Source organism: Oryza sativa, chromosome 8, assembly GCF_034140825.1.
Source record: "Oryza sativa Japonica Group chromosome 8, ASM3414082v1".
Taxonomy (NCBI): domain Eukaryota; kingdom Viridiplantae; phylum Streptophyta; class Magnoliopsida; order Poales; family Poaceae; genus Oryza; species Oryza sativa.
In genome coordinates this window covers 26,433,669-26,457,942 of record NC_089042.1, presented here as the reverse complement: position 1 = coordinate 26,457,942, position 24,274 = coordinate 26,433,669, and the positions used below count along the sequence as shown (strand labels likewise).

Below are 24,274 nucleotides of genomic sequence, written 5' to 3'. Positions count from 1 at the left end.
TCCATCACCTTGCAGTTGTTGTCTTCGAAATTCGTATGGTCTTTGCGTCAAACTGCGTGTATGTTAAAGAGGTCTTCTAATACAGATTCTAGTTGACGGTGCACTATCATTGAAGAAAACACATGATCAAACCATCGCATGTGCGGACGCGTTAATGTCGTTATTACGTGAGATCCAACCTAATGGAACTGGAAAGTGGCAAATAGAAACAAATAAATTACTATTAGAGTAGGATGTTCGGCAAAGTTGGGCTCAATCCAACTCACATGCAGCGAGTGCTCGACTTGCGACAGCTAAAGAAAACGAGCTAAGATTTTAGTCACTTTAATCCAGTCAACTCAATGGTGGGAGTATAAAACTATTCATATCAAAAGTATAAAAGAAGTTCTAAATTTTTCATATTAACGCAGAAATTCGCAAGGTTTTCCCTACAAACTGGAGAAATTCATTTTTGGTAGGAATTCCAAGAATTTCTCTTGTAGCCATGTTTTTTTTTCTAATTAAGATGCAGATGATTTTATCTCGATTTTTGTTAACACATTTTTCAAACTACTGTTTCTGGTAAAAACTTTATATTTAGAAGTGACTTTAAAATATCAAATAAATCTAACTTTTAAAATATATAATAGTAAAATTTAATAAATTATGCGATAATAAGGGGGTGTTCGGCACAACTCCAACTCGAATATTTTTTTCTAGTGCCGAGCATTTCTAGCTCCATAAATTCATAGAGCTGGATCTATAATTATATATATAACATTTGAATCAATCGTTTTGTTTTCATTTTAGGTGAAATATAAAATTTTGAATCACTATAATTTAACATAGGAATTTCAAATACAGTGTATAAACATGTGGCTGACTTTCTTTTTTAAAATTTTAATCCATCTCAAACACTGGCGCGTCGGCGGTCAGTGGCCCGTCCACTCGGCCCCTCCTCTTTTTAACTCTCTCTCTCTCTCTCTCCGGCCGCCACCCCCTCGCCGCGCCGACGTCTCGCCTCCGCCGCCTCGTTCTCGTTCCGATGGCTAGACGCGTCAGCACCACCCGCCTCCTCCTCCTCCTCCTCCTCGTCGCCGCCGCGGCGGCGGCGGCGGCGGCCGGAGACCAGGTCAGCATTCCACCCTCGCCTCTCCTCGCGCCCCGCGCACCACCTCTTGTCTCTCGCACTCTATCTAAACCCTGCGTCGTGGTTCATCTCCTTTCTCCAGGAGGACCCGCGTGGCGGCGGCGACAACGGCACCGCCCGCTTGGATCGCCGCACCAAGGTGAGGAGCTAGGACCCGCGCGTGTGCGTCTGTTTCGATGTCCGGATTCTGTTCTTGGAGCTGTGGGGGTTGGTGGTAATCTCATCGAGGCACTGGCGATCCCCGTCACAGATGTTCCTGCACGCGGCGCGGGCGAGCGACGGCGGCGCCACGGGGATGGAGAAGGCCGGGCTGGGTCTCTTCGACGCCTTCTTCGCTAGCTTGTCCATGATTCTGGTCAGCGAGGTAGTAGGTGACATTTCGGGATGGAAATTAATTAGTCTTACTACTCTAGCTGCTCTGAATTTGCTTTTTTCTTTTTGTATCTGTATCTGTGGAGTGATCACTTAACTTAGTGTTGCTTGTTTATGCATTGCTTGGTGAAGATTGGGGATGAGACCTTCATCATCGCCGCGCTGATGGCGATGCGCCACCCCAAATCCACCGTGCTCTCAGGCGCTCTGTCGGCGCTGGTCGTTATGACCGTAGGTGAAACTGCAGCTTGCAGATGCAGCGGTTGTCTGTCAAGGCAAGATTGGGCTGCAGTGTAGAGTCTAACTAATCCTTACTTGGCTCTACTGTTGTAGATCTTGTCCACCGGGCTTGGCAGAATCGTTCCAAATTTGATATCCAGGAAGCACACTAACAGCGCAGCAACTGGTATGACTGATCTGATTGCTACATTATTGCGCCGTGATAAAGCCTAGTATGAAGTGATGTGTTAGATTTTTCTATTGAATTATGTATCACGAGCCTGGAAGTCGGAGAAAAGTGATCGAATCATCATAATAAATTAAGTGGTATGGTTAATTGCTCCAAAAGCATCTACAGACATACAAACATTATTAAGACTGTAGTACTGGATTTATTGTTTCAAGTTTTCGTACTATACTGCTGTGCACTAGATAGTCAGCATTGCCATAGTTATCAAGGGACCATTGTCAGAAAATCAGATGTTACAGTTTCACAGTACATCACATGAAAGTTCAGACATTTAGGCATGCACCCGCATTGGCTACTAGTTGCTTCAAAAACAGTGTCCCTTAGATATAGAAACAAATAGAAGCTGTTTGAAATCTCATGCTACGGTAATTAAAGATATATGCTTTTCTACCGACTTAAAAGGAGTCCAAGGGCCTCCACATTGGTATAGAAAAGTTCCCTAAGAAACCAACTCCTCTTTGGCATCCCAACTGTTTGCATGCCATCCAGTTAATTTTAACAATTCACCGTGCTCACCTAATATTTTGTATCCTCTTTGGTATTTTGTACTCAGTCCTTTATGCGTTCTTTGGGCTACGGCTGCTGTACATTGCTTGGAGGTCAGATTCTAAGGCATCACAAAAGAAGGAAATTGAAGAAGTACGCACATTTTATTACATTTACTCTTTGCCTCTACAGATTTGCATTAGCATTTTTCTTTTGACAGAAAACTGCATTAGCTTAATATTGTTAGTTTATATTTTGTTGCGTTAATTTTATCCTTTTTTGTGCATATTCAGTATACTAGAATCTCTAATTTGCAGCATCTATTGTTGTTGTATCCAGTGTAACTGAATATCTCTTGGAGCTTTCTGACTTTGGATTACTCTCTGCTGGACCAATTTCAGCATTTCTTTGCCCTGTTGTGCTTAAAAAATAGAACTAGACTGCTGAAGATATTTAGTTATTTGGGAAGATACATGTTTACTGTATTGAACTATTGGTAGTCCTTTTAATTACTATTATTTGGTTGTTTATATTATGCATTATAATTGGCTCTGACCTTTGATATCGTCCAATTGTTTGGTATGCTACTTGAACCATCTTATATATTTTGAATCCCTTGACATACACAGGTAGAGGAAAAGCTGGAAGCAGGACAAGGGAAATCAACATTTAGACGCATCTTCTCAAGGTTCTGTACTCCTATTTTTTTGGAGGTACATTCCGCTCTTATCGTTATAAATTTTGGTGCTTCTTGGCAAAAGTGCATTTGCTGCCATCTGATTTCAGATGGATACTGAATTATCAAACACTCACTTTTTACCAACAAATGGTTGATAAACACGTGATCCAATTTGTGTCTTTTTAAATGAATTCATCCAATGTGTATGAACGACTTGAAAATGCAGTCGTTTGTGTTGACCTTCCTGGCGGAGTGGGGCGACCGAAGTCAGATTGCCACAATTGCGGTAAGGCCTACCCCCTTTTCAGCAATTTTCCAACACTTCTCTTCTTGCTCAATTCCCCAGCACTTCTTTTCTTGTTCACAAACCGTAAACTTGTTGCATTTCTTGCCAATGCAGTTGGCCACTCACAAAAATGCGGTAGGGGTCGCTGTGGGAGCAACCTTGGGGCACACCATCTGCACATCGTTCGCTGTGGTGGGTGGCAGCATGCTGGCATCCAAGATATCTCAGGGCACAGTGGCCACCATTGGAGGCCTCCTCTTCCTTGGCTTCTCTCTGTCATCATATTTCTACCCACCATTGTGAATTTTGTGATGAACTGATGACATCCTACCAAGGGGGTGTATATTCCGTTGCAGCCAAGCATGCTGGCTTGAAATATAAACGCAGGCGCTACATATGTGCAGCAGTGTGCAACCTTTGTATTGTTTGTTTGAAATCACAAATCTATTCTACGTAGGTTTCCGATTGAATTAGTTTGCGACAACCGGTGTACATTTACGATATACTCTCTCTCCGTTTTAAAATGTTTGACACCGTTGACTTTTTAACATATGTTTGACCATTTGTCTTATTTAAAAAATTTTATGAAATATGTAAAGCTATATGTATACATAGAAGTATATTTAACAATGAATCAAATGATATGAAAAGAATAAATAATTACTTAAATTTTTTGAATAAGACGAATGGTCAAACACGTACTAAAAAGTCAATGTCAATAGTGTCGTTTTGGAACGGAGGGAGTAAATTTTAGAGATGGGGTGGGGGTGCATCTTACCTCCCTCGACTATAGGTCAAATTCGATTCGTATCCGTGAACTGTAAAGCTATGTATAGAGGCTGCCACAACAATTAAAATCGGATCAAGTTACCTATTTCATGCTGGATGGTTTTGATGATATTTTCCTCCTACGTGGTAGTCCCGTTTCAATAGTCGTGAATCGAACTCGGTGAATAAGCTGAGGGATAAAATATGGACTTATTCCAATTTCGGGCCACCTACGTGGATGGGCCGGGTCTGTGGCCCATCCATCCAAACAAGGCCTAGTGAAGTTGGAGGCCTCCAAACAAGGCGCTCACATCGACCTGTTCGGTCCGGAGTCGGATACATCAAACAGGTCAGCCAATTTTGGACCGAATCCAATTATAATCGGACCTTTATATTTATTGAGAATCACAAATTCACGATCCAGACGAAAGGGCTCCTCCGTCTCCTTCATCAGGTGTGGGCCTTCTGCTCTCGTTTGTTGGCTTTTGGAGGCTTAGGTGTCGCTCATTTTTATTGTCGAATCTCGATCTGGATTTGTAGAATTTTTGTGCGAACGTAGAGTAGATCGATGTGTTGAGATGATCTTCCGTAGTTGATAGTTGACAGATGATAAAAAAAAATCGTCTCCTTTCTCGTTTCTGAATTCTGATCGATATTGTATTATACTGATGCTTCCACAGGAATTCCGGCGCTGGCGATGGAAATAATATTTTTTAATATTATTTTCATATAATATGTTATAAAGAATAGTAGCTATAGTAGTATGGTAATTGCCTACAGAGACATACAGGACCACCAATATAGGAGAATAAATGAGGAAACAATAGCCGTGTAAAAGATGAAAAAAATCGATGGATCCTATCTAACCTAAGCGTCCATCAATTCTTAAAAAAAAGGCCCAAACAAGATTGATCTTAGTTACAGATGTCAGAACATTGGACCAAAGCTTCGAAAAAAACCAAACGGACATGGGAGATGATGGACGATAGAAATGTTATGAATCTTTTTAATGGAATCGGATGTTTTTTCTTTCTAAATTCGGACAGTTTTTTTTCACATTGCACGGTGCCAAACCAGATTTTTTTTTTTTTTACAAACGGTGGCGTTTTTCTCGCGTTGAGTCGGACAGTTTTTTCAAAGCGGTTCTTTTATAAATGGCGATGTTTTTTCGCGTTGAATCGTACGGTTTCTCAATGGGTTTTTTTTCTCGCATTGAGTCGGACGTTTTTTCTAAACGGCGTATTATTCTAACAGTTAATTCGGAGCGTTTATTCTAACAGTTTCTTCGGAGTGTTTTTTATAAGGGATTTTTTTCTCGTGCGGTTTATATTAACGTTGACATTTTAGGCCGATTTTAATATATGACAATTTGAATGAATAAAAAAAGTAATTCGAAAGGGGATTTTTTTTTTCAGCCAACCTTTTTTTTCTTGAGGTAATTTTGGAAAATCAGCCGGTTTTTTTAGTGGAATCGGATTTATTTTTAACATTGCGTGGAACTTTTTTTTTTCCACTAACCTTTTTTTGGGAGGGCCGATTTATACAGACTCTTTTTTTAGAATCGGACCGAAACCTTTTTTCTTCGCACTATTTTTTTCCTTTTTTAGAAAAGCGTATTTTTTTCTTTTCCGGTACGGTAGGGATGACATAACTTTTTTTTCTCCAGTAACGTTTTTTTTGACCGGTTTATACGGACGTCTTTTTTTAATCGGACAGAAAAAAAATTTCACATTTTTTGTTTGCTTTTTTTTTAACGGAAGAGTGGAGACGGAACTTTTTTTTCGCGCGTTTTTTTTTACGTTTTTACAGACGATGGAAATTTCTTTTATTTTCAAGTAGTATATATAAGAGATAGAGATAGAGATGTGCTAATCTTTCCTATTAATAATTGAATAATACAAAAGCTTCAGTTTGCCTTTGTCCGGCGTGGAATCTTGCTGATGGGATTCGACTATTCCAGTCGTTGTCGAAGCCGCACCTGAGGCCTGCGCCCACAGCAACCTGTTCGGCTTGGAGTCGGATACTACACTATTTATTATCACAAATTCACGATCCAGACGAGAGGGGGGGGGGGGGGGCGTCTCCTTCATCAGGTGCGCGCCTTCTGCTCTCGTCTGTTGGCTTTTGGAGGTTTAAGAGGGGCTTAGGTGTCGCTCCTTTTCATTGTCTAATCTCGTTCTGGATTTGTAGAATTTCTGTGCGAACGTAGAGTAGATCGATGTGTTGAGATGATCTTCCGTAGTTGACAGTTGATTAAAAAAAATCATCTCCTTTCTCGTTTCTGAATTCTTTTTCATTAAGCATGGAAGAAAATAATGTTTAAACAAATAACAGGAATTCTGGCGCTGGCGATGGATCCATCTGAGGAAACAAGTGCAGGGAAAGATGATCTTCTGGCGATTGATGACTCTAACCAGGATAAGGCTAAACAGGCTACGGTTGTATCAGATGAAAGTAAGGCGCCAATCATAGAAAAGAAGAAGAAAAAAAAGATGGTTCGCTATACTCAAGAGCAGATCGAATACTGCATTGCTAACCCAGAGGAGTTGTGGGACATCAAAGTCATTAAGCTGACTGAGTTGTTGAGCAAGGAGTGCCTGGCCCGAATGGGGCAGGAGCAAGTAGACAAGTTGTACGCTATGGAACGTACTGAGGAGGAGCAGATTGTTAGACGGAAGAAGCTACAGGAAGTCCTCCGCAATGAACGGGAGAACATCTACAAAATCCCCGATAAACCGCAGGACGTCCTCAAGCAGTACTACGCCAAAGGCTATGCCGAGTACGAGGTTGTTGTTGACGATGGAGATGTCGATGTCGATGAAGACGATGAAGTTCCTGCACGAGTTGCTCACCCTGGCCGGAGAAGATTCCGCAACGGGATTGTCGTGAAGAAGAATCAGTCAGGAGGAGGAAGTATTAGGAAGATAAACTGAATAATCGTCGTTAGTATTTGGCATGGATCCATCTTAGTTGTAGGGGAAATTATATTTTTCCCCTCTATTTATCAGCATAATAATAATAGTACTAGTAGTAGTAATAACGCTGTGCGACTCTGTGGTTTGACTTAATTTTATATTCCTGCTATGGTTTGATTCTAATCGTGCTAATTGTATTATCGTTCAGCATTGATCCATCATCTTGTTCAGGGAATTTTAAACTACCCTAGACTGAAGTCAGAGAACAGAGTTTGTTTCGACTGGAGTAGTTTTTACTGCTCTGTGCTCTCCCAGAGGCATTTTCAGGAGTAGTTTTGTTGATTGCATTTTCAGGAGAAATTTGGAATCCCTTGAAAGCTCCTCGCCTGAAAAAGATGTACAATTTGGAACCTCTTGCAAAAACTAAGCTGGTCTCTATTGACATGTTTTCTCCTACATTATTCAGAGTTTCATGATAAGGATTACAATGGACAAAACTTTTTGACATGGTCATATGAGAATGGCACTCTGCTACCATCTGTTACTCCAAATGCCAATGCAAGTTGGATCAACACTTGAAATGAAAAACGAGTCAGTCAGGCAGTTGTGCTTGAGACAATCAGACATAATTTCGGTTTAGCTTGCAAAGTTAGTGTAGCTATCAGGTCTGTTTGATTTATAATCTGTGCTCACCTCTGCCATCTCTTCTTGATCGTGGCGGATTGTCCCCACCTTGTCAAACATTAATGCTTATCAAAGTATTTTACCAATTTAAAATCCCCAATTCCCCACCATTTTTATTCAGCACAGAATTGAAAAAAAAAAAGAGATTTGGAGGAAGAGAGGCCCCCTCTAAACATTTTTTAAGAAAAAAATGTGAGTGTGTTGAAAATTGAACACGGAATCTCGGGTGAAACTACACAGCCCTTACCACTTCACTATCAAGTGCATCTCTTCAGCACAATATAACGGGAAGCTTTGTGGCATGTTCTGTAACATACATCACACACATCTTTTGTTACTTTTTGTTATGCAAAGCAACAGGAATGCTCTTTGATCTTCAGTTTGGGCAGCGGTTGGCTGTTGTGGGAGAGGATCTGCACGACCTCGGCCCGCCGGCGCCGACTCCTCCTGCTGCGCCGCGGACGGTGGTGATGGCTGGCTGGATCCTCTCCTTCTCGTCATCCCCCTCGTCCCCATCCCTGCGCCACCGCCGCTTCCGTGGGCTCTGGGTGCAGTGACAGAGGACACCGCGGAAAAGGAGAAGAGGCAACGGCGACACGCGTCGCGGAGGACCAAGCGGGCCACTCCCTCCTCTCCCAAATCGCCAAGAAGGAGAGGAGTTGGCGGTGGTGGGGCCGAGGTTGTGCAGCTCCATTCCTGCCAGCCGCCGCGCGCCGCTGCCTCCTCGTTGCGCCTGGAGTGAGGAGAGGGGAGAGAGATGAAGAGAGGTGGAGCTCGTTGAGGCATTCAGGCCCTTTGACCGCGACGACAATGGCTTCATCTCCGCCGCCGAGCTCGCGCGCTCCATGGCCGACACCGACACCGACCTCCGCGCGATGGGTCTCACCGGCGACCTCTTCCTCTCCGCCAGCGCGATGTTCCTGCCGGCCACCCTTCTCTCTTCCGCCCGCGGCTGACCGCCAGATGCTAGCGACCTTTCCTTCTCGGTTGGCGTGGTGCTCCCGCTAGCCACCTTTTTCTCTGTCGCCCATGACCGACCGTCGGTGAAGTCGTGGAGAAGGGAGAAGGAGAAGGGGAGGAGATAGAGAAAAGATGGGATGAGGTGGAGGAAGTGGGTCCACTGACATGTGGGTCCCACTATTTTTAATTTTATTATTTTACTGACATGTATTTTATTTTTAAAAAAAAATTGTTAAATTTTGCTTCAGACGTTACGTCAGATGAAGACCGAATCAAATTAGCCACATAGGCGCCACGTCAGCTAAAACCTCCGTCCAAACCGCCATGAAATCTATATTGCATCAGTTTTGATAGTTGAGGGACCTACCTATTGCATCTGGTTTTCCGGTTGAAGGACGAAAATCGGATTTGTTGACAAGTTAAGGGACCTCAGATGAACTTATTCCTAATAGTGATGTTTGCAGGTGATGGATAAGTTGTCATGGGCTGACGTGCAGGGCACATATGTAATTGAGCCTGCGTTCTAGTTGGGCCGGAATCTGGCCCATGTCGAATCCAGCTAACTCATTGTTAATCCAGCTAGCCCATATGTATATACACACATTTTGTTTGAAGAGATCACATCGCCAAATGCCAGAAAATCAACAGTTAAATTAACCGGCTATAATAGGCTAGTAAAACAATAGCTAGTTAATCTAGTAGTAATTAATCATCTAATTAACAATGCTATCAATAATCATCATCATAATAACAGTTAATTAGTAGTTGAACCACCATCGCCAGCGTCCGATGATCTTGCCGACGTAGTTGTGTTCATGGGGCTTGTACCTGCACACGGTGGGGAACACGCCGAGCACGTGGGCGCACTCCCTGAGCACCACGTCGCCGACGAGCCTCTTCTCCCTCCGCCGCGCCGGCGCCGCCCTGGTGGCGCGCCGCCCGGTGACGAGGAACATCTTCCCGTCCTCGAACAGGTAGTGGCACCCGCCTTCCTCGACGCGGCACCGCAGCGCGTAGGCGGCGCTGCTGTTGAAGACGACGACGTCCTGGAGGAAGTTGCCCATGTACCCCCACTTGCAGAGGATGGCGTACGGCACGGCGGCGGCGGAGTTCGGCGGCGGCGGCGGTGGCTGGAAGAAGGCGCGCTGGGGCTTGTAGGGGTCGAGGATGAAGTAGTGGAAGTACTCCCAGTTGCCGGAGAAGGCGGTGCGGCAGCTGAGGATCATCTGGCCGCCGGTCATGGTGCTCAGCATGGACACCGAGTGGTTCCGCCCCGGCGCCGCCGGCGACGACTGGTCGCGGGGCTCCGCCGCGTGCGGCGACAGCATCCCGACGATGATCACGATCGACGGGATGGCGATGAACACGAACGGGATCGAGATGATGGTCAGCCGCCGGAGCAGGTCCTTCTTCTTCTCCTCCATATTTATTATGTACTTTTAATTTCTTGTAGAAAATGCTTCAGTTTTGCTCTTCTTCTTCCTCCTCTCTCTCCTCGAAGCCTCTAATTTATCGTGTGGTTGACGAGGTGGCGTGTCAAAATTAGGAAGTGACCACACCTGAATGCAGATGAGAAATATGAGATATTTTGACCAAATGTATCAACGATTTAAACTTGCTCGTAGCTACTCCCTCCATTCCATAATATAAGAGACAGCCACTTTTCTTAGATGTTCTATAATATAAGGTTTTAAACTATAACATATTTTTTATTAAATTACTACTTTTTTTAAAATCCTTCACTGTCACATTCTTTAACTTTATTGGATGCATGCATTATATTTATTAGGATGATCCAAACTACAAGATAATAATAACTATTTCTTGGTCTTTGGGTTAAGAGTGGTTGTGGCTTATATTTTGGAAGGGACCACCTATACATTTGTCGACAAATTTTCTCCTAAAAAAATAACAGATGTAATTATAGTATAATTGTAGTGTAATTACATTGTAACTTGTATGTAACTACAGCATAACTTGTATATAAGTTTCACGTAATTTTGAATCGTTAAATCTATTACAAGATTTGTTTAGGTGAGGAAGAAAAAAATCACAGCACACACATATGTATAAGGATTTGTTCTCACAACCTCCATTTTACCGAAATAACATATTACAGAGAGATTTTTGAAAGTTACATACAAGTTACACTTTATTTACAGTGTAATTACACTACGATTGTAGTGTAATTATATTTGTCAAATTTTTAGGAGAAAATTTGTCGTTAAATATATAGCAAAATCGTTTTCGAATGGAGGGAATAGTAATTTGGAATGAACCGATTGGTCGTTTCCTTGAATATCAGGCTCTCGATCAGGACGCCGCCTCTCGACAGATCAAATGAAGCCCATCCAGAAAATGGGCCCATCAGGCCTGATACCGACATTATCAGGTTAGAATAAGTTCACTTTACGTCCCTCTATTTTGTTGCTTAGTCCGATTTACGTCCCTGAACCGCAAACCGGGTATGACCCGTCCCCCAACCCCCAACTTACGAAAACCGGACAAGCGAGATCCCTCGGCAGTATGAAGGGCGGTTTTGGCCGACGTGGCGCCTATGTGGCTAATTTGACTCAGTCTTCATCTGACGTGGTATTGACATGGCGCTGACATGGCAATTCGATCTAGAAAAATATTAATCCATGTGGGACCCACATGTCACTTTAACGCACAAATTAATAAAATGATGGGCCCCATGTGGATCCCACATGTCATTATCACCCTTCTCTTCTTCCTCTCCTCCCTCCCTCTTCACGGCGTCACGAGGAGGTCCGGTGGTGGTGGCCGACGACGCGACAACGACGAAACGGGAGAAGGCTGGGTGTCGGCGGCGAGAGCGTTGGGGGGAGGGGCTCCGCGTGGGGGGCGCCGCCCGCCCCGAGAAGCTACTCCTCGTCTTCGTCCGCGGCGCCGGCGCAGAGCCCGCGCGGGGGCTCGAGGAGTTCAGGGCCGTGCACGTGGGCGGAGGGATGCAGCAGCAGTTCGGCGCCACGCGGTGGCGCCGGAGATGTCGCCACTCGCCGGCGGGAGGCAGCGGCGGGCGGATCTCCATGGCAGAAGCGGCATCGCCCATCAACAACCGGCTCGCCGCGGGCCGTCAGCGGCGGCGCCGCCATGGCTGAATTCTCGTCAGCGAAATGCTGCATGAAATCTCGGCGGACACCAGAAGCAACCTGGTGTGATTTTGGTTAGCTCTGTTAATTAATTACCGGCTAAATAAACACATCCTTTTCACTTTTTTCCTTAACCATCGTTCACGAGCACGGTGACAGCCGGGCCACCTCGGCCTACCACCAGCGGCCTCGGCGGAGGAGCGCACCTCGCCTCCGCACGCCGGCTGCCGGGCTCTTCGCACCGGCGCGGACTCCAGCGTCATCGGAGCAGCTCACTGAATGGCCGCGGAGCTGCGCGAAGGGGGAGCAGGCAGGCGGTGAGGTCGTGGCGGTGGTGGAGGGCCGCTCCGCCCCGCTCGTCGCCCGCTCCGCCGGCCGCCGCCCGCCACGGAGGAAGACGGAGAGGAGAGCAACAATGGCGATGGGGAGCAGTGGGGGATAGAGAGAAGGAGAGAGAGGATAGAGAGGGGATAGAGATAAGGGGTAGTGAAGATGACAGGTGGGTCCACGTGGGCCCCACCAATTATCTATTATTGTGTGTGTGAAACTGACATGTGGGTCCCATAGGATTTATTATTTTTTTATTGAATTGCCACGTAATCGCTAAGTCAATGCCACGGCAGATAAAGATCGAGTCAAATTAGCCACATATGCGCTACCTCAGCCAAAACCGGGATCCCGAGGGACCTTATTTAAACGGTTTCATAAGTTGGACGACCTGTCGTACCCGTTTTGCGATCAAGGACGAAAATCGGACTGGCCGGCAAATAAAGGTACCCAAAGTGAACTTATTCCCATCAGGTTCGACATTATCAGGTTGGGCCTTGGTTAATTAGCACAAATCGACCAAGCCCAAGACGGCAAAGCACCATCACCTTCCTTCCGCTCTCGCTCTCCTCAAACTTTCGAGCTCGTCGCGGATTCTCCAGCATACAGCTCGAGCGCGGGGTGGGTCGATCCGAGGCGCTCCTCGCGTACTCCGGTAGGTTCGTTCTCCTCCCACATTTTGCTTCCCTCGTCCCGCTGTTCGTCGCCGACGCGGGGGTTGGTTGATCGCGCGCTTGGTGGGTTTCTTGGTTCCTGAATCCGCGGCGGCGCAGTTCTTGGTCCTCGCCGACCTTTTTTTTTTTTCTTGTTGGAGCCTCTCCATATGGTTCTCTCCTCTTCGTTCGCTTTCTTGATCCATTCCTAGTCCGTAGGGTTCCTCTTGCGATTATTGACGGGTTCGAGTTGGCCCAAATGTTGATTTCTCTTGGCGATTTTTTCTTTCTTGTTCTCCTCCTCTTTTCCTCTCTCGATTCACTTTGTACGATTTCATCCCCTAGTCCGTACTGGTTCTTTGGATTTATGGATTTACGCGAGTTTTTTTTCTCTTGTGGTTGTTGCAATTCCAGGTGTGATGAACGAGGAGAAGAGGGCGAGGGTGGGGGATACTGCCGAGACCCCGCGGAAATCCCCTCGCCTGGATCGGCCAGCTGCGGCGGCGGCGGCGGCGGCGCCGTTAACCAGCAACGGTAGTATTCTGCGGTGCCAACACGTCTTTCGCTTTCTTCATCAGTTCTTGGTTCATCACGTTCATCAGTTATTTGGGGTTTATGGATTTACGCGAGATTTTTTGGGTTCCTGCAATTTCAGGCGTGATGGGCGAGAAGAAGAAGAAGAATGCGACGCGGGATGTGAGCGATTGGTGTTGGTGGGGGAAAGCGGCGGCATTACTATCCGGCGGCGACCGCCGTACTCGACGGTGCCGCCATGTCTTGTGTGAGCAGGCTGACATTGATGTGGCCATAACACTGATCAAGACCCGCGTTGACACCCCGGTGTGTTGTGTTAACAAGTGTGATGATACTGAGGGGAGGGAAATCTCGGTGTGTTTGGATTGCCAGTTGAGTTTCTGCACGGCACACGGGAAGCCGCACGTCTTTATGAACGACCATTGGATTGCTCTGGTGTACAAGAGGCCCAATGTGGCGCATTGCTTCGCGTGTGAAGAGTGCTATTTCATCAGAACCGACAGTCTCGGGGAGGGAATGGCGGTCGGTGAGAATGGCTTCTCCATCGGTACCCATAAGAAGGATGAGAAGGGAATGACGACGGTCAACAATGAGGCAGGTGTTCATGCATCTATGGTGTCTGATTATGAAAGCGCCCTCATGGTGGCTTTACTCAGTGATGTCGGTACTCCACGGTGCAGGCATGACATGTATAACAAGGATGAGGTTGATTTGGTCCAAAGACGGATCATGTTCTGCGATATCACCAGAATGTGTAGTGATTGTGACAACATCAGTGTGCTTATGATCTTTGTGTGCTTGGGATGTGAAAAGCCTTTCTGCACTGTACACTCCAGTTTACATGCTGAGAGCACCAAGCATTTGGTTGGTCTGGTGTACCATAACCCGTATGTGGCGTGCTGCTTCCTGTGTAGTGAAACCTTTGTCCTCATTGGTGAGGGGGATAAGAGGATGCCAGTTGACAAAGCGGCAGGTGGTTATGCATCTGAGTCAGTTATTGGGCATGCCCATGCTATCAAAGGGATACCGAATCTTGGAAACACTTGCTACTTGAATTCATTGATGCAGTGCCTCCTTGTGCTTGGAAAACTGCGGGCAAGGATGTTAGGACCGGACGCTCCATCAGGGACCCTTGGTACTGCATTGCATGACCTCTTTGAGCAAACATACAGTGTGAATAATGCAACAGGCCTGCTGGAGACGTCATTGCTCTTGGATTGTGTATGCAATTTGGACCCACAGTTCGTAGGAGGTTTTATGCATGATAACCATGAATTGCTTTGCTGTTTACGTAAAAATTTGGATGAGGAGGAGAGGATGAGGACGCCTCCTAACATGCAAGACAGTTCTGCTGGTGCAGTGCCTCCTACGGTTTTTAATTCCATTTTCGGTGGTCAGCTATTTGTTACCAGATCGTGCAAATGTTGCTCGTTTTGTTCAGTTTCCCACGCTGTATTCTATGATCTCTCAGTACCAGTACCACCGAAGAAGCCTCCAGCCAAAAGTGTTGAATCAACACCATGGATTGAAGGTCACAGATCTCAACCGAAGATTTGTATCAACCAGTTTGAAGCAATACATAAGAGGAACACAGAAAAGACTCATAGAATTGTTGAAGATGCCGATTCTGATCCTGCTTCAGAATTGAAAGATATGGTCATGGTGAAAACATCAGAGCCATTGGAAGTTGGTAAGTTCATGCGCTCCGCTCATGTACTGAGTAAAGGAATGGAAGGCAATATTAAACAGTCCTGCAAACGTGCATGGTGTATCAGAAGTCAGAACATAAAACTTTTCATGATTGAAAGCACCAAACTATGGTAGTACCACAAATATTTGTTACTAGCTTTTGTTCTAGAGAAGACAAATGTCACTTTGCAAAATGGTGCTCTTGTACTAGATAAATGAAGAAACTTGTTCAAGGACTTGATTATACATGGACTGCAGAAATACCAGAACCTTCAGGATGTCTACATTAGACAAGCAGGATGTTTCAGCAAATTTAACATGGCATGGCTTTTTGTTGCAGTGTAACAGTAACACTTATTATTCACCCGGGGAAGATAGCTATGGGTGTTGAATGCTCAATGCTTCAACTCTTCATATAATAAATTTTGCTCGAAGTTGTTGGTTGACAAGTACATGCAGAGATCTTGAAGAAAAGAAACTTCAAATAATCAAATGTAGAGGACAAAGATTCTCAAACCATGTAGAGAATGGAGGTTGCTCCTTTCATGAAGGCTGATGAGGACAAAACTAAAAACCTATTTTCTTGATTCTGCAGATTATACTGAAGTGGAACAGATCTCACAAAGCAAGGACTATGTACAAGATCCTCAAAATGTGTTGGCTGATGTCAAAACTGCAGGAATGGATGCGACAACAACAGATACCCGCATTCCAGAATATATAGGGCCACATCCACCTGTCTCTCAATTAAGGGAAGAGAATGCACAGTTAGAATCATGCAATGATGTGGGGAAAGATGGCAATGCTATTCTCGAAGTTAGTTCAGAACACAAGATAGACACTTTCTCAGCAGAAGTTACTACAGAAGACAAGGGGAAAACTTGCAGTAGTGACGTTGTTTGTGGAAAGGCACAGGATATCGACTCTCTTCCATCGATTACGAGTGCTTGGAACTGCACTTTAAAGCAGAGATGATAGAATGGACCTGTGAGAACTGCTCCAAAGGTGCTCGGAAGTCAGATGTCACTGAAGGTACATACAGTGAACAGATGCTGTCAAGTACTAATGAGGACACAGCAGTTGGTGGATACCAGAGGGAACAGTCAGAGAAGATAACATGCCAAAGTGAGCAATCCAACAAAAAACCTGAATGCCCTGAAGGTGTTCAAGACGCTGTACCTCATTGTGTCCCAGCTGAGAGACAGGACAACCTGTTGAGCAGTCAGGATCAAAATGCCACCACACTAGATGAAGGAAGGGGTAAGCAAAAGCTTCATCATAGTGCACACCAAGTCGAAGAATGCCAAAATGAGCAGAAAGATAGGAATAAAGGTGCTACTCAAACACGGATTAGCAAGTTGCCACTTGTGTTAACCATTCATCTGATGAGATCTTTGTTGGGGCCTGATAAGGTGATGGGACATGTGAGCTTTAAGGAAATCCTTGATATGGGACTGTTCATGGACCCCAGGTACTGACTACTGCATTTTTTTTAACAAAATTGTAACTGTTAGCATTTCTATACAGCAACTTCTAATGATTCTATTCCAGTTTAATCATTTTACTTATTTGCAGTAAGCTAATAGATATTATTTTTCCTAATTTGTTCCTTTGCTTTAAGAATGCATCTCTTCTACAATGAGTTGCTTTCAGATGACACAAGCATTGCTGGTCAATGAATAATCTGTATGCCCATTTTTCATGTTCTCTTGCTATGAGTATGTCGATGATTTTATTGTGCATGACAAGATGTTGTCCAGATGCCTCGTGTAATATTGACCATAACTAAATAAGACAAGATGTACTTATTGATGGCTATGTGGCTCCATCTGCTAGTAATTTTCACAGATTATGATGTTTTGTGACAATTTGATTGTTTCAACTTTATTTAGGAAATTAGGTGTGATTTGGATTTTATAATAATTTGAATTTGTGTGATTTTAAGAACTAGATTTGATTGTAGTATTGTACTCTACTCTTGTTTTTTCCTATCCTTTAAAGTCAGATTATACATCCTTAGACTAAATCTAGGTTTGTCGATAATATCCATCATGCTGACCAAAGTTAATTCACTGCAGCAGAACATCATTTACTTTTATTTGGATACCTACCTCCTTTTGTTTTGAAAAATCACAATCTCCTTAAGAAACCATCCATTACGATTTCTCGATAACAATATTCATTTACAATGATATTTAACCTAGAAAGATGTGCTGTTGTTTACATCGAGCTATATGAGTTAAAGCCACATCTGCTTTATTTTTATTTTTTTAGCTCTGAAGACAAAGATAATTCCATTTATCGTCTAGCTGGTGTTATTGAGCACCATGGCCGCGGCAAAGATTCAGGGCACTTTGTTGCTTATGTGAGACCAAGTCCTCGGCAGCAGACCAATGGTTCTTCCTCATGGTTTTGTGCAAGTGATACCGACATCAGAGAAGTCTCTTTAGAAGAAGTTCTCAAGTGCGAGGCTTACCTTCTTTTCTACGAGAGGATGGAAGGCTGAGATGTCTGGAATCTATATCCACAAGCTGCTAATCAGAATAGCAATCAAAAGGATTCTTTGGATGTCCAAATATCCAATTTTTGATTTGTTCGTACTCACGTTGGATCAAAATCAAGAAGAGTTTTGTTTCTTTCAGTTGTTCTTAAATAGCTGGTCTGATTTGTGCATATCCAATTCTCTCCTCTCTTTTTTTTTGGATAAGTGAGGAATGCAGTAGGGTTTCATTTGGAAAAATATCAGCATAGTAGGACATATAGGCCTTGGTACAGTTTTGTAGGACGGTACTGTTATTTACGATTGCTTTGCAGTACTGGGGAAATTTTGGAACACATTGGAGTATTTGATTTGATACGTTGTGCTTTTCCTCAATGTTTTTGTTATGGCAAGCTACATTGTATGCAAGATGATTCAAATACACCTTGAACTTGAAGTATCAGTAACAGGAGCAGCGTTACCAAACCCGTTTAGAGTGGGGTTACCGCTGCTCTACGGTTTGACGGTTACCGCGAAATATACCATGGTTTTAAAAATTGAAAATGTTATCACACATGATAACCGCACGGTTTTATAAACCCTGAACATGATGGCATTAATTTTGCCTTCTTTTTTCCTTTCTTCATTACTCCAAAAAAAAAATAGCCTGTTTGTTGTCGGCCTTGTGGGCTTATGGATAAACCCATACCTAGATTGGGCCCATAACTCCATGAGTCAGAACGATATTGGCCCATTAGCCCACGATTAAAATAAGCAGGCTTTTTACTCACGAGGTCACGCATCCCGGCTGATTAACAGAAAGAAATAAGTCCACTTGCCATCCTCAACTTACGTCGGGTTTAATTGACATCCTTTATCCTCAATACGAGAAATATTTTCCCCTAAACTATACATAACTGTACAACTTGAGTCCTATAGCAGTAGCAATACGCGCGTGGCCTGGCATCCCTGCTCATCGGGGCAGGAGCCAGCCGCGTCGGCAGCCACCATGAGTTAAGACCGTAGCTAGACGGTGAGAATGGCCATTGCTTTCATTTGAGGAGTGGTGTGGATATGGGCATGATAAATGGCATCGTCACGGAGATGCCTCTCCTCCTCCATGGTGGTCGCCCTCCAGGACGGAGCAGGGCTCACGGGGCCACCTCCGCCTTAGAGTTTATGTCCATCTTCTTCGGCACCGTAAGGAGCGGCGTGCCATAGTGGAGGAAGCTCGCTGGCCCCCTTGTCTCCCTCCTCTTCTCGAAAAAGCTCGTTGGCCACCTCCACCTCACTCGCATGAAGGCTAAGTGAGCTCAAGCTCGGACGAGCTTGCCGACCACCTCCCCCTCCCTATCCTGCCTCCGCCTTTCTCGCACGCAGGCCGCTTGAGCTCAAGCTTGGATAGGTTCGCTCGCTGCCTTCCTCACCGCCACCCCATAAACGCGCATGCGTGGTTTGGGGAAAAAAAAAGAGGGTGAAGAAAGAAGTTGTGGCTGACATGTGAGTCCAATGTTTTTTTTTACTTCTTTTGCTGATTAGGATGCCAGTGCTCATTCTACCTAAATTAGACGGTTTTGCGAAAATGAAGGGTGGTGATTGGTGAAGATTCCTAGTATTTATAGGGATTTCAATTAAACTTGATGTAAAGAAGAGGGATGACAAGTGGACTTATTTCTAACAGAAATCGTCCAAGCCCACCATCCTCATCACCACCACCACCACCGCCGCCGCCCTTCCGCTCTCGCCTCTCGCTTCCTCCTCCCTCCAACTCCAACTTCTCCTCGCCTCATCGCGACCTCTCCATCTCGCTCTCTGCTCGATTCCGAGCGGCTCCTCGCGTGCTCTGGGGTGAGTCTTCGCCCCCGCATTTCCTCCCCTGGTCCTGCTGCTCGTCGCCGAGTGGTGGTTGGTTGGTTGATCGCGCATGTTGGGTTTTCTTGGCTCCCGAATCCGCGGCGGCGCTGTTCTTGGTGCTCTCCGGGATGTCCGGTTTCGCCCTGTATTGTTGGCGGGGTTCTCTCTGCATCTCTTCTTCGTTCGATTTCTTGGTCCATTCCTTGTCCGTAGTGTTCTTCCCGAAGTTCTTGATTGATGCGAGCTTGATGGCCCAAATGCTGTTTTTTTTTCTTTTGTTTCTCCTCATTTGCTTTCTTGGTTTCATGAGTCCATCCCCTAATCCGTACTGGTTCTTTGGATTTATGGATTTAAGCGAAGTTTTTTTGTCCTGTGGTTCTTGCAATTGCAGGCCTGATGGACGAGAAAGCGAGGGCCGGCAAATCCCCACGCCTGAAGCGGCGCTCTTCTGGAAGCGATCCGTTGGAGGAAGCGGCGGGGTTAACCAGCGACAGTAGTAGTATTCGGCGGTGCCGGCACGTCTCGTGTGACCAGGCTACCATTGATCTGGGCATAGCACTGATCAAGGCCTCCATTGATGGCCCAGCGTGTGATTCTTTCAAGTGTGGCACCACTGAGGAGAGGGGAATCTTGGTTTGCTTGGATTGCGGTTCGAGTCTCTGCGCTCTACACGCGAGATGGCACGCCCGGATGAACCGGCATTGGGTTGCTTTGATGCACAAGAGACCCAATGTGGCGTATTGCTTCTCATGCGAAGACGCCTATTTCATCAGCCGTGTGAGGTTTGGGGGGACGGCCGATGAGGATTTCTTCCCAATCAGTACCCCTAAGAAGGATGAGAAGGGAAATAAGGTTGACAATGAGGCAGGTTGTCATGCATCTGCGGCGACAGGGGCTGGTTCTGGAGGCGGCACAATGGCGGTGTTAACCAGCAATGTCAGTCCCCAGCGGTGCTGTCATGTGTATAAGAAGGGTGATGTTGCTCGGGTCATAAAAAGGATCATGTTAAGCGATATCGCCGCGGCGTGTAGTGATTCCATGTGTGATACCACTGGGAGGAGCCTGATCTTGGTGTGCTTGGGATGTGAAAACCCGTTCTGCAGTGGACATGCCGATGTGCATGCCAAGAGCACCAAGCACTGGAATTATTTGATTTACCAAAGCCCATATATAGTGTGCTGCTTTGTGTGTAAAGGCATCGTTTTCCTCGGTGGTCAGGATAAGGAGGAGATGCCAGTTGACAATGCAACAGCTGGTGATGCATCTGGGTCAGTTATTGAGCATGCCCATGCTATCAGAGGGATAACAAATCTTGGAAACACTTGTTACTTGAATTCATTGGTACAGTGCCTCCTTGCACTTGGAAGGCTGCGGGCAAGGATGTTAAGACCTGAAGATACAACGGGGAGGCTTGGTACAGTACTGAGATATCTCTTTCAGGATACGGACAGTGTGAATAACTCAGGAGGCCTGCTGAATCCAAGTGGCCTCTTGCGTAGAGTACGGATGTTTGTCCCAGAGTCTCAAGTCACTTCTATGCATGACAGCCATGAAGCGCTTTGCCGTTTGCGCACTAATTTGGATGAAGAGGAAAGGTTGATGAAGTATGGTGCTCTCAGTGTAGAGGCTCCTACCGTCATTGATTCCATTTTTGGCGGTCAGCTGTCTGTTACCAAGACATGCAAATGCTGCTCACTTAGTTCAGTTTCACATGGTATAGTATTCCATGATCTCTCAATGCCAATAACACCGAAGAAACCTCTAGCCAAACGTGTTGAACCACTATGGATCACTAAAGGTCGCAGATCTCAACGGAAGAGGAACACAGAAAAGACTCATACAATTGCTGAAGACGGTGATTCTCAGAATGTCATGGTGAAAACATCAGAACCTTTGGGAGTTGGTAAGTTATGTGTTCATGTACCTAAATAAAGGAACAGAAGGGAATGTTGAACAGGCCTGCAAAAACGTGCATGGTGTCTCAGAAGTCAGAACGTAAAACTATGACCGAACACACCAAACTGTGATAGTACCACTATTATTTTTGATTTTTTGCTCCAGACAAGAAAAAGGGCATTTTGTAGAATGGCACTGTTTTACTAGATAAATGAAGAAACATGTTCAAGGACTTGATTATACATGGACTGCAGAAATACCAGAACTTTCAGGACGTCTACATTAGACAAGCAGGATGTTTCAGCAAATTTAGCATGGCAATGTTTTTCGTTACAGTGTAGCAGTTATTGGCACTGGGAAGATAGCTAAGGGAGTTGAGTCCTCCTTGTATAATAAATATTGCTCCAATTTGTTGGTTAACTTAAGTACGTGCGGAGATCGTTGAAAAAAAAAGAAGCTTCAAATAATCAAAAGGAAGTTTGCTGGTTTCATGAAGCAGCTGATGAGGACAAAACTAAAATTTTATTTGCTTCATTCTACAGATTCTACTAAAGTGGAACAGATCTCACAAAGCAAGGATGCTGTACAAGGCCCTTTGCAGATTCAGAAGGATAAGGTCCAAGGAAAGGCTGTTGATTTCCTTCCTCAAAACGTGTTGTCGGATGCCAAAGTTGAGGGAATGGATGCAACACGAGCAGATTCCCACATTCCAGAATATCTTGCTCCAGCTCCAACCTTTTCTCCACTAAGGGAAGATGATGCACAGGTAGCATTAGGTATTGATGTGGAGAAAAATGGCAGTGCTGTTCGGCCAGAAGTTAGTACTGAGGCCAAGGTGACCACTTCCTCAGCAAAAGTTACTGCAAAAGACAAGGGGAAAACTCGGAGTAGCAATATTATTTGTAACAAGGCACAGGATATAAACTCTCTTGCGTCGATTGAGGAGTGCTTGGAACTGCATTTTGAAGCAGAGACGGTAGAACTGACCTGTGAGAACTGCTCCAAGTTTGCTCAGAAGCTGAATAAAAGTGTAATTCAAACACGTCTTAGCCTGCTGCCACCTGTACTAGTCATTCATCTGAAAAGATCATTGTTGCAGTCTGATAAGGTGAAAGGACATGTGAGCTTTAAGGAAATCCTTGATGTGGGACTGTTCATGGACCCCAGGTACTGATTACTGCATTTATTTCTTTTTTCGACAAAAAATGTAACCGTTCTAATGATTCTCTGCCAGTTTAAATAAGTTTCTAATTTGTAGTAAGCTAATAAATATTATTTTTCCTAATTTGTTCGTTTTGCTTTAAGAATACATCTCTCCTGCAATAGGTTGCTTTTGGGTGACATATTTTTCATGCTTTCTTTCTATGAGTATGTGGAATTGTGGATTATTTGTACTGTGCATTTCAGTGTGTCATCTAGATGCCTCGTGTAACATTAACCATAACTAAATAAGACATGGATTGCTTGTTGACGGTTTTGTGGCCCCCCTTGCTAGTAATTTTCAACAGTACGCTGTTTTCCTGCGAAATGAAAACAAGGTGACAATGTAAATGTTTCAACTGTATTTGGGGAATTATGTGCGATTTGGATTTTAGAGTAATTTGAATTTATGTTATTTTAAGGACCCAATTTTGATTGCTCTCTACTCTCTTGTTCTTTCCTATCCTTTAGAGTCAGGTTATACATCCTCAGAGTAACTCTAGGCTTGTTGATAATATCCATCATGTTGGCCAAAGTAAATTCACTGTAGCAGAGTATCGTTCACTGTTCTTTAGATCCTTGTCTTTTAAAATAACAGCCTACATAAAAAAACCATCCACAATGGTTTCTCGCTAACACTATATTCATTTACAAAGATATTTTAGCCAAGAAAGACGTGCTGTTGTTTACATTAGAAAAGTCTTACGCCTGGTCTGATTTTCCCCCCTCTAATTTTCAGCTCAGTGGACAAAGATAATTCAATTTATCGTCTAGCTAGTGTTATTGAGCACCATGGCCACGGCAAAGATTCAGGGCACTTTGTTGCTTATGTGAGACAAAGTCGTCCGCAGCAGACCAATGGCTCTTCCTCATGGTTTTGGGCAAGTGACACCGACATCAGAGAAGTCCCTTTAGAAGAAGTTCTCAAGTGCGAGGCTTACCTTCTTTTCTATGAGAGGATGGAAGGCTGAGATGTGTGGAATTCTATATCTACCAGCTGCTAATTAGAATAGCAATCACACAGGATTCTTTGGATGGCCAAGAATCCAGTTCAAATTTGTACATACTGACTGTTGGCTTGCGATCAAGATGATTTCTGTTGCTTTGGCTGAGTCATTGCAGGACTTCAATTTGGCCGCAACATATACGTTCCAGATTTCGGTTGTTCTTTGACTAGCTGATCTAGTTACAGGCATTCTTATCTACCTTTTTGTCCGAGAAGAATGCATTAGGCCTTTGGTACAGTTTTGTCGGATTGTACTGTTGTTAGCAATTTCTGTACAGTACTATGGAAAATTTGTAACATATCATTTGATTTGTTGAGCTACACTGTATGCATGGTGATTCAGATACTCGTTGAAGTAGCAATAACAAGAGCATTCTTTCTTTCTTCCATTGCTTTCTGGAATCTGGATGAACATGACATAACATGCCAACATGGGAGGGTGAGAACATGCTGTTCCAATGGTCACCGTTGATTCTGAGATATCGTGCGTTCTGTTTAGCATCACCGTTCTCCCAAAGGAATAATGAGGGGAGGGATTATTTTTCTTTTCATTTTTAATTACATGGAGGCATGTGGAAAGTGCAAACACACCACCACAGACGCATACCACACCACACACTTTATTTTTCTTCAGATCAAAAAATCAGACTAGATATGAAAAACATATAAAAAAAAAGAACAAGTTTTACAGAATGAGACAACACTCGGCGTGAGTTTGTTTCTTCGTATTCCTGACCTCCACTTACTCCTTTTCCATGCACACGCTTCCTAAACT

General features: G+C 44.5%; 4 protein-coding genes and 1 pseudogene across 7 annotated transcripts; 4 read left to right on the top strand and 1 right to left on the bottom strand.

Annotated features, from left to right (window-relative positions):
- The first annotated feature begins 881 nt into the window (after positions 1 to 881).
- Positions 882 to 3,835, top strand: LOC4346111 (GDT1-like protein 4). The gene is made up of 9 exons (NM_001403665.1): positions 882 to 1,111; positions 1,212 to 1,268; positions 1,380 to 1,493; positions 1,634 to 1,732; positions 1,835 to 1,907; positions 2,524 to 2,609; positions 3,086 to 3,169; positions 3,362 to 3,421; positions 3,536 to 3,835. Exons 1-9 carry the CDS (start codon positions 1,025 to 1,027, stop codon positions 3,722 to 3,724), a joined length of 849 nt encoding a protein of 282 aa, NP_001390594.1. The 5' UTR covers positions 882 to 1,024; the 3' UTR covers positions 3,725 to 3,835.
- A 5,544-nt stretch (positions 3,836 to 9,379) lies between these two features.
- Positions 9,380 to 10,228, bottom strand: LOC4346110 (uncharacterized). Its single transcript, XM_015794060.3, has one exon. The coding sequence runs from the start codon at positions 10,170 to 10,172 to the stop codon at positions 9,507 to 9,509; it is 666 nt and encodes a 221-aa protein (XP_015649546.1). The 5' UTR covers positions 10,173 to 10,228; the 3' UTR covers positions 9,380 to 9,506.
- Positions 10,229 to 11,168: 940 nt separating this feature from the next.
- LOC4346109 (ubiquitin carboxyl-terminal hydrolase 2) lies at positions 11,169 to 15,201 on the top strand. 4 transcript variants are annotated; one of them, XM_026027320.2, is made up of 4 exons: positions 11,445 to 11,924; positions 12,021 to 12,843; positions 13,256 to 13,375; positions 13,497 to 15,201. In XM_026027320.2, the coding sequence occupies exons 3-4, from the start codon at positions 13,261 to 13,263 to the stop codon at positions 15,197 to 15,199; spliced, it is 1,818 nt and encodes a 605-aa protein (XP_025883105.1). In that variant the 5' UTR covers positions 11,445 to 11,924; positions 12,021 to 12,843; positions 13,256 to 13,260; the 3' UTR covers positions 15,200 to 15,201. The 4 variants fall into 4 exon arrangements, with proteins under 4 accessions (XP_015648675.1, XP_025883105.1, XP_066159580.1 ...); XM_015793189.3 differs by having other exon boundaries at positions 11,169 to 12,843; XM_066303483.1 differs by lacking the exon at positions 12,021 to 12,843.
- A 418-nt stretch (positions 15,202 to 15,619) lies between these two features.
- On the top strand, positions 15,620 to 17,705 carry LOC107278001 (ubiquitin carboxyl-terminal hydrolase 2-like; annotated as a pseudogene).
- Positions 17,706 to 19,263: 1,558 nt separating this feature from the next.
- On the top strand, positions 19,264 to 23,891 carry LOC4346108 (uncharacterized). The gene is made up of 3 exons (XM_015793508.3): positions 19,264 to 19,391; positions 19,789 to 22,460; positions 23,233 to 23,891. Exons 2-3 carry the CDS (start codon positions 21,784 to 21,786, stop codon positions 23,462 to 23,464), a joined length of 909 nt encoding a protein of 302 aa, XP_015648994.1. The 5' UTR covers positions 19,264 to 19,391; positions 19,789 to 21,783; the 3' UTR covers positions 23,465 to 23,891.
- The last annotated feature ends 383 nt before the right edge of the window (positions 23,892 to 24,274 follow it).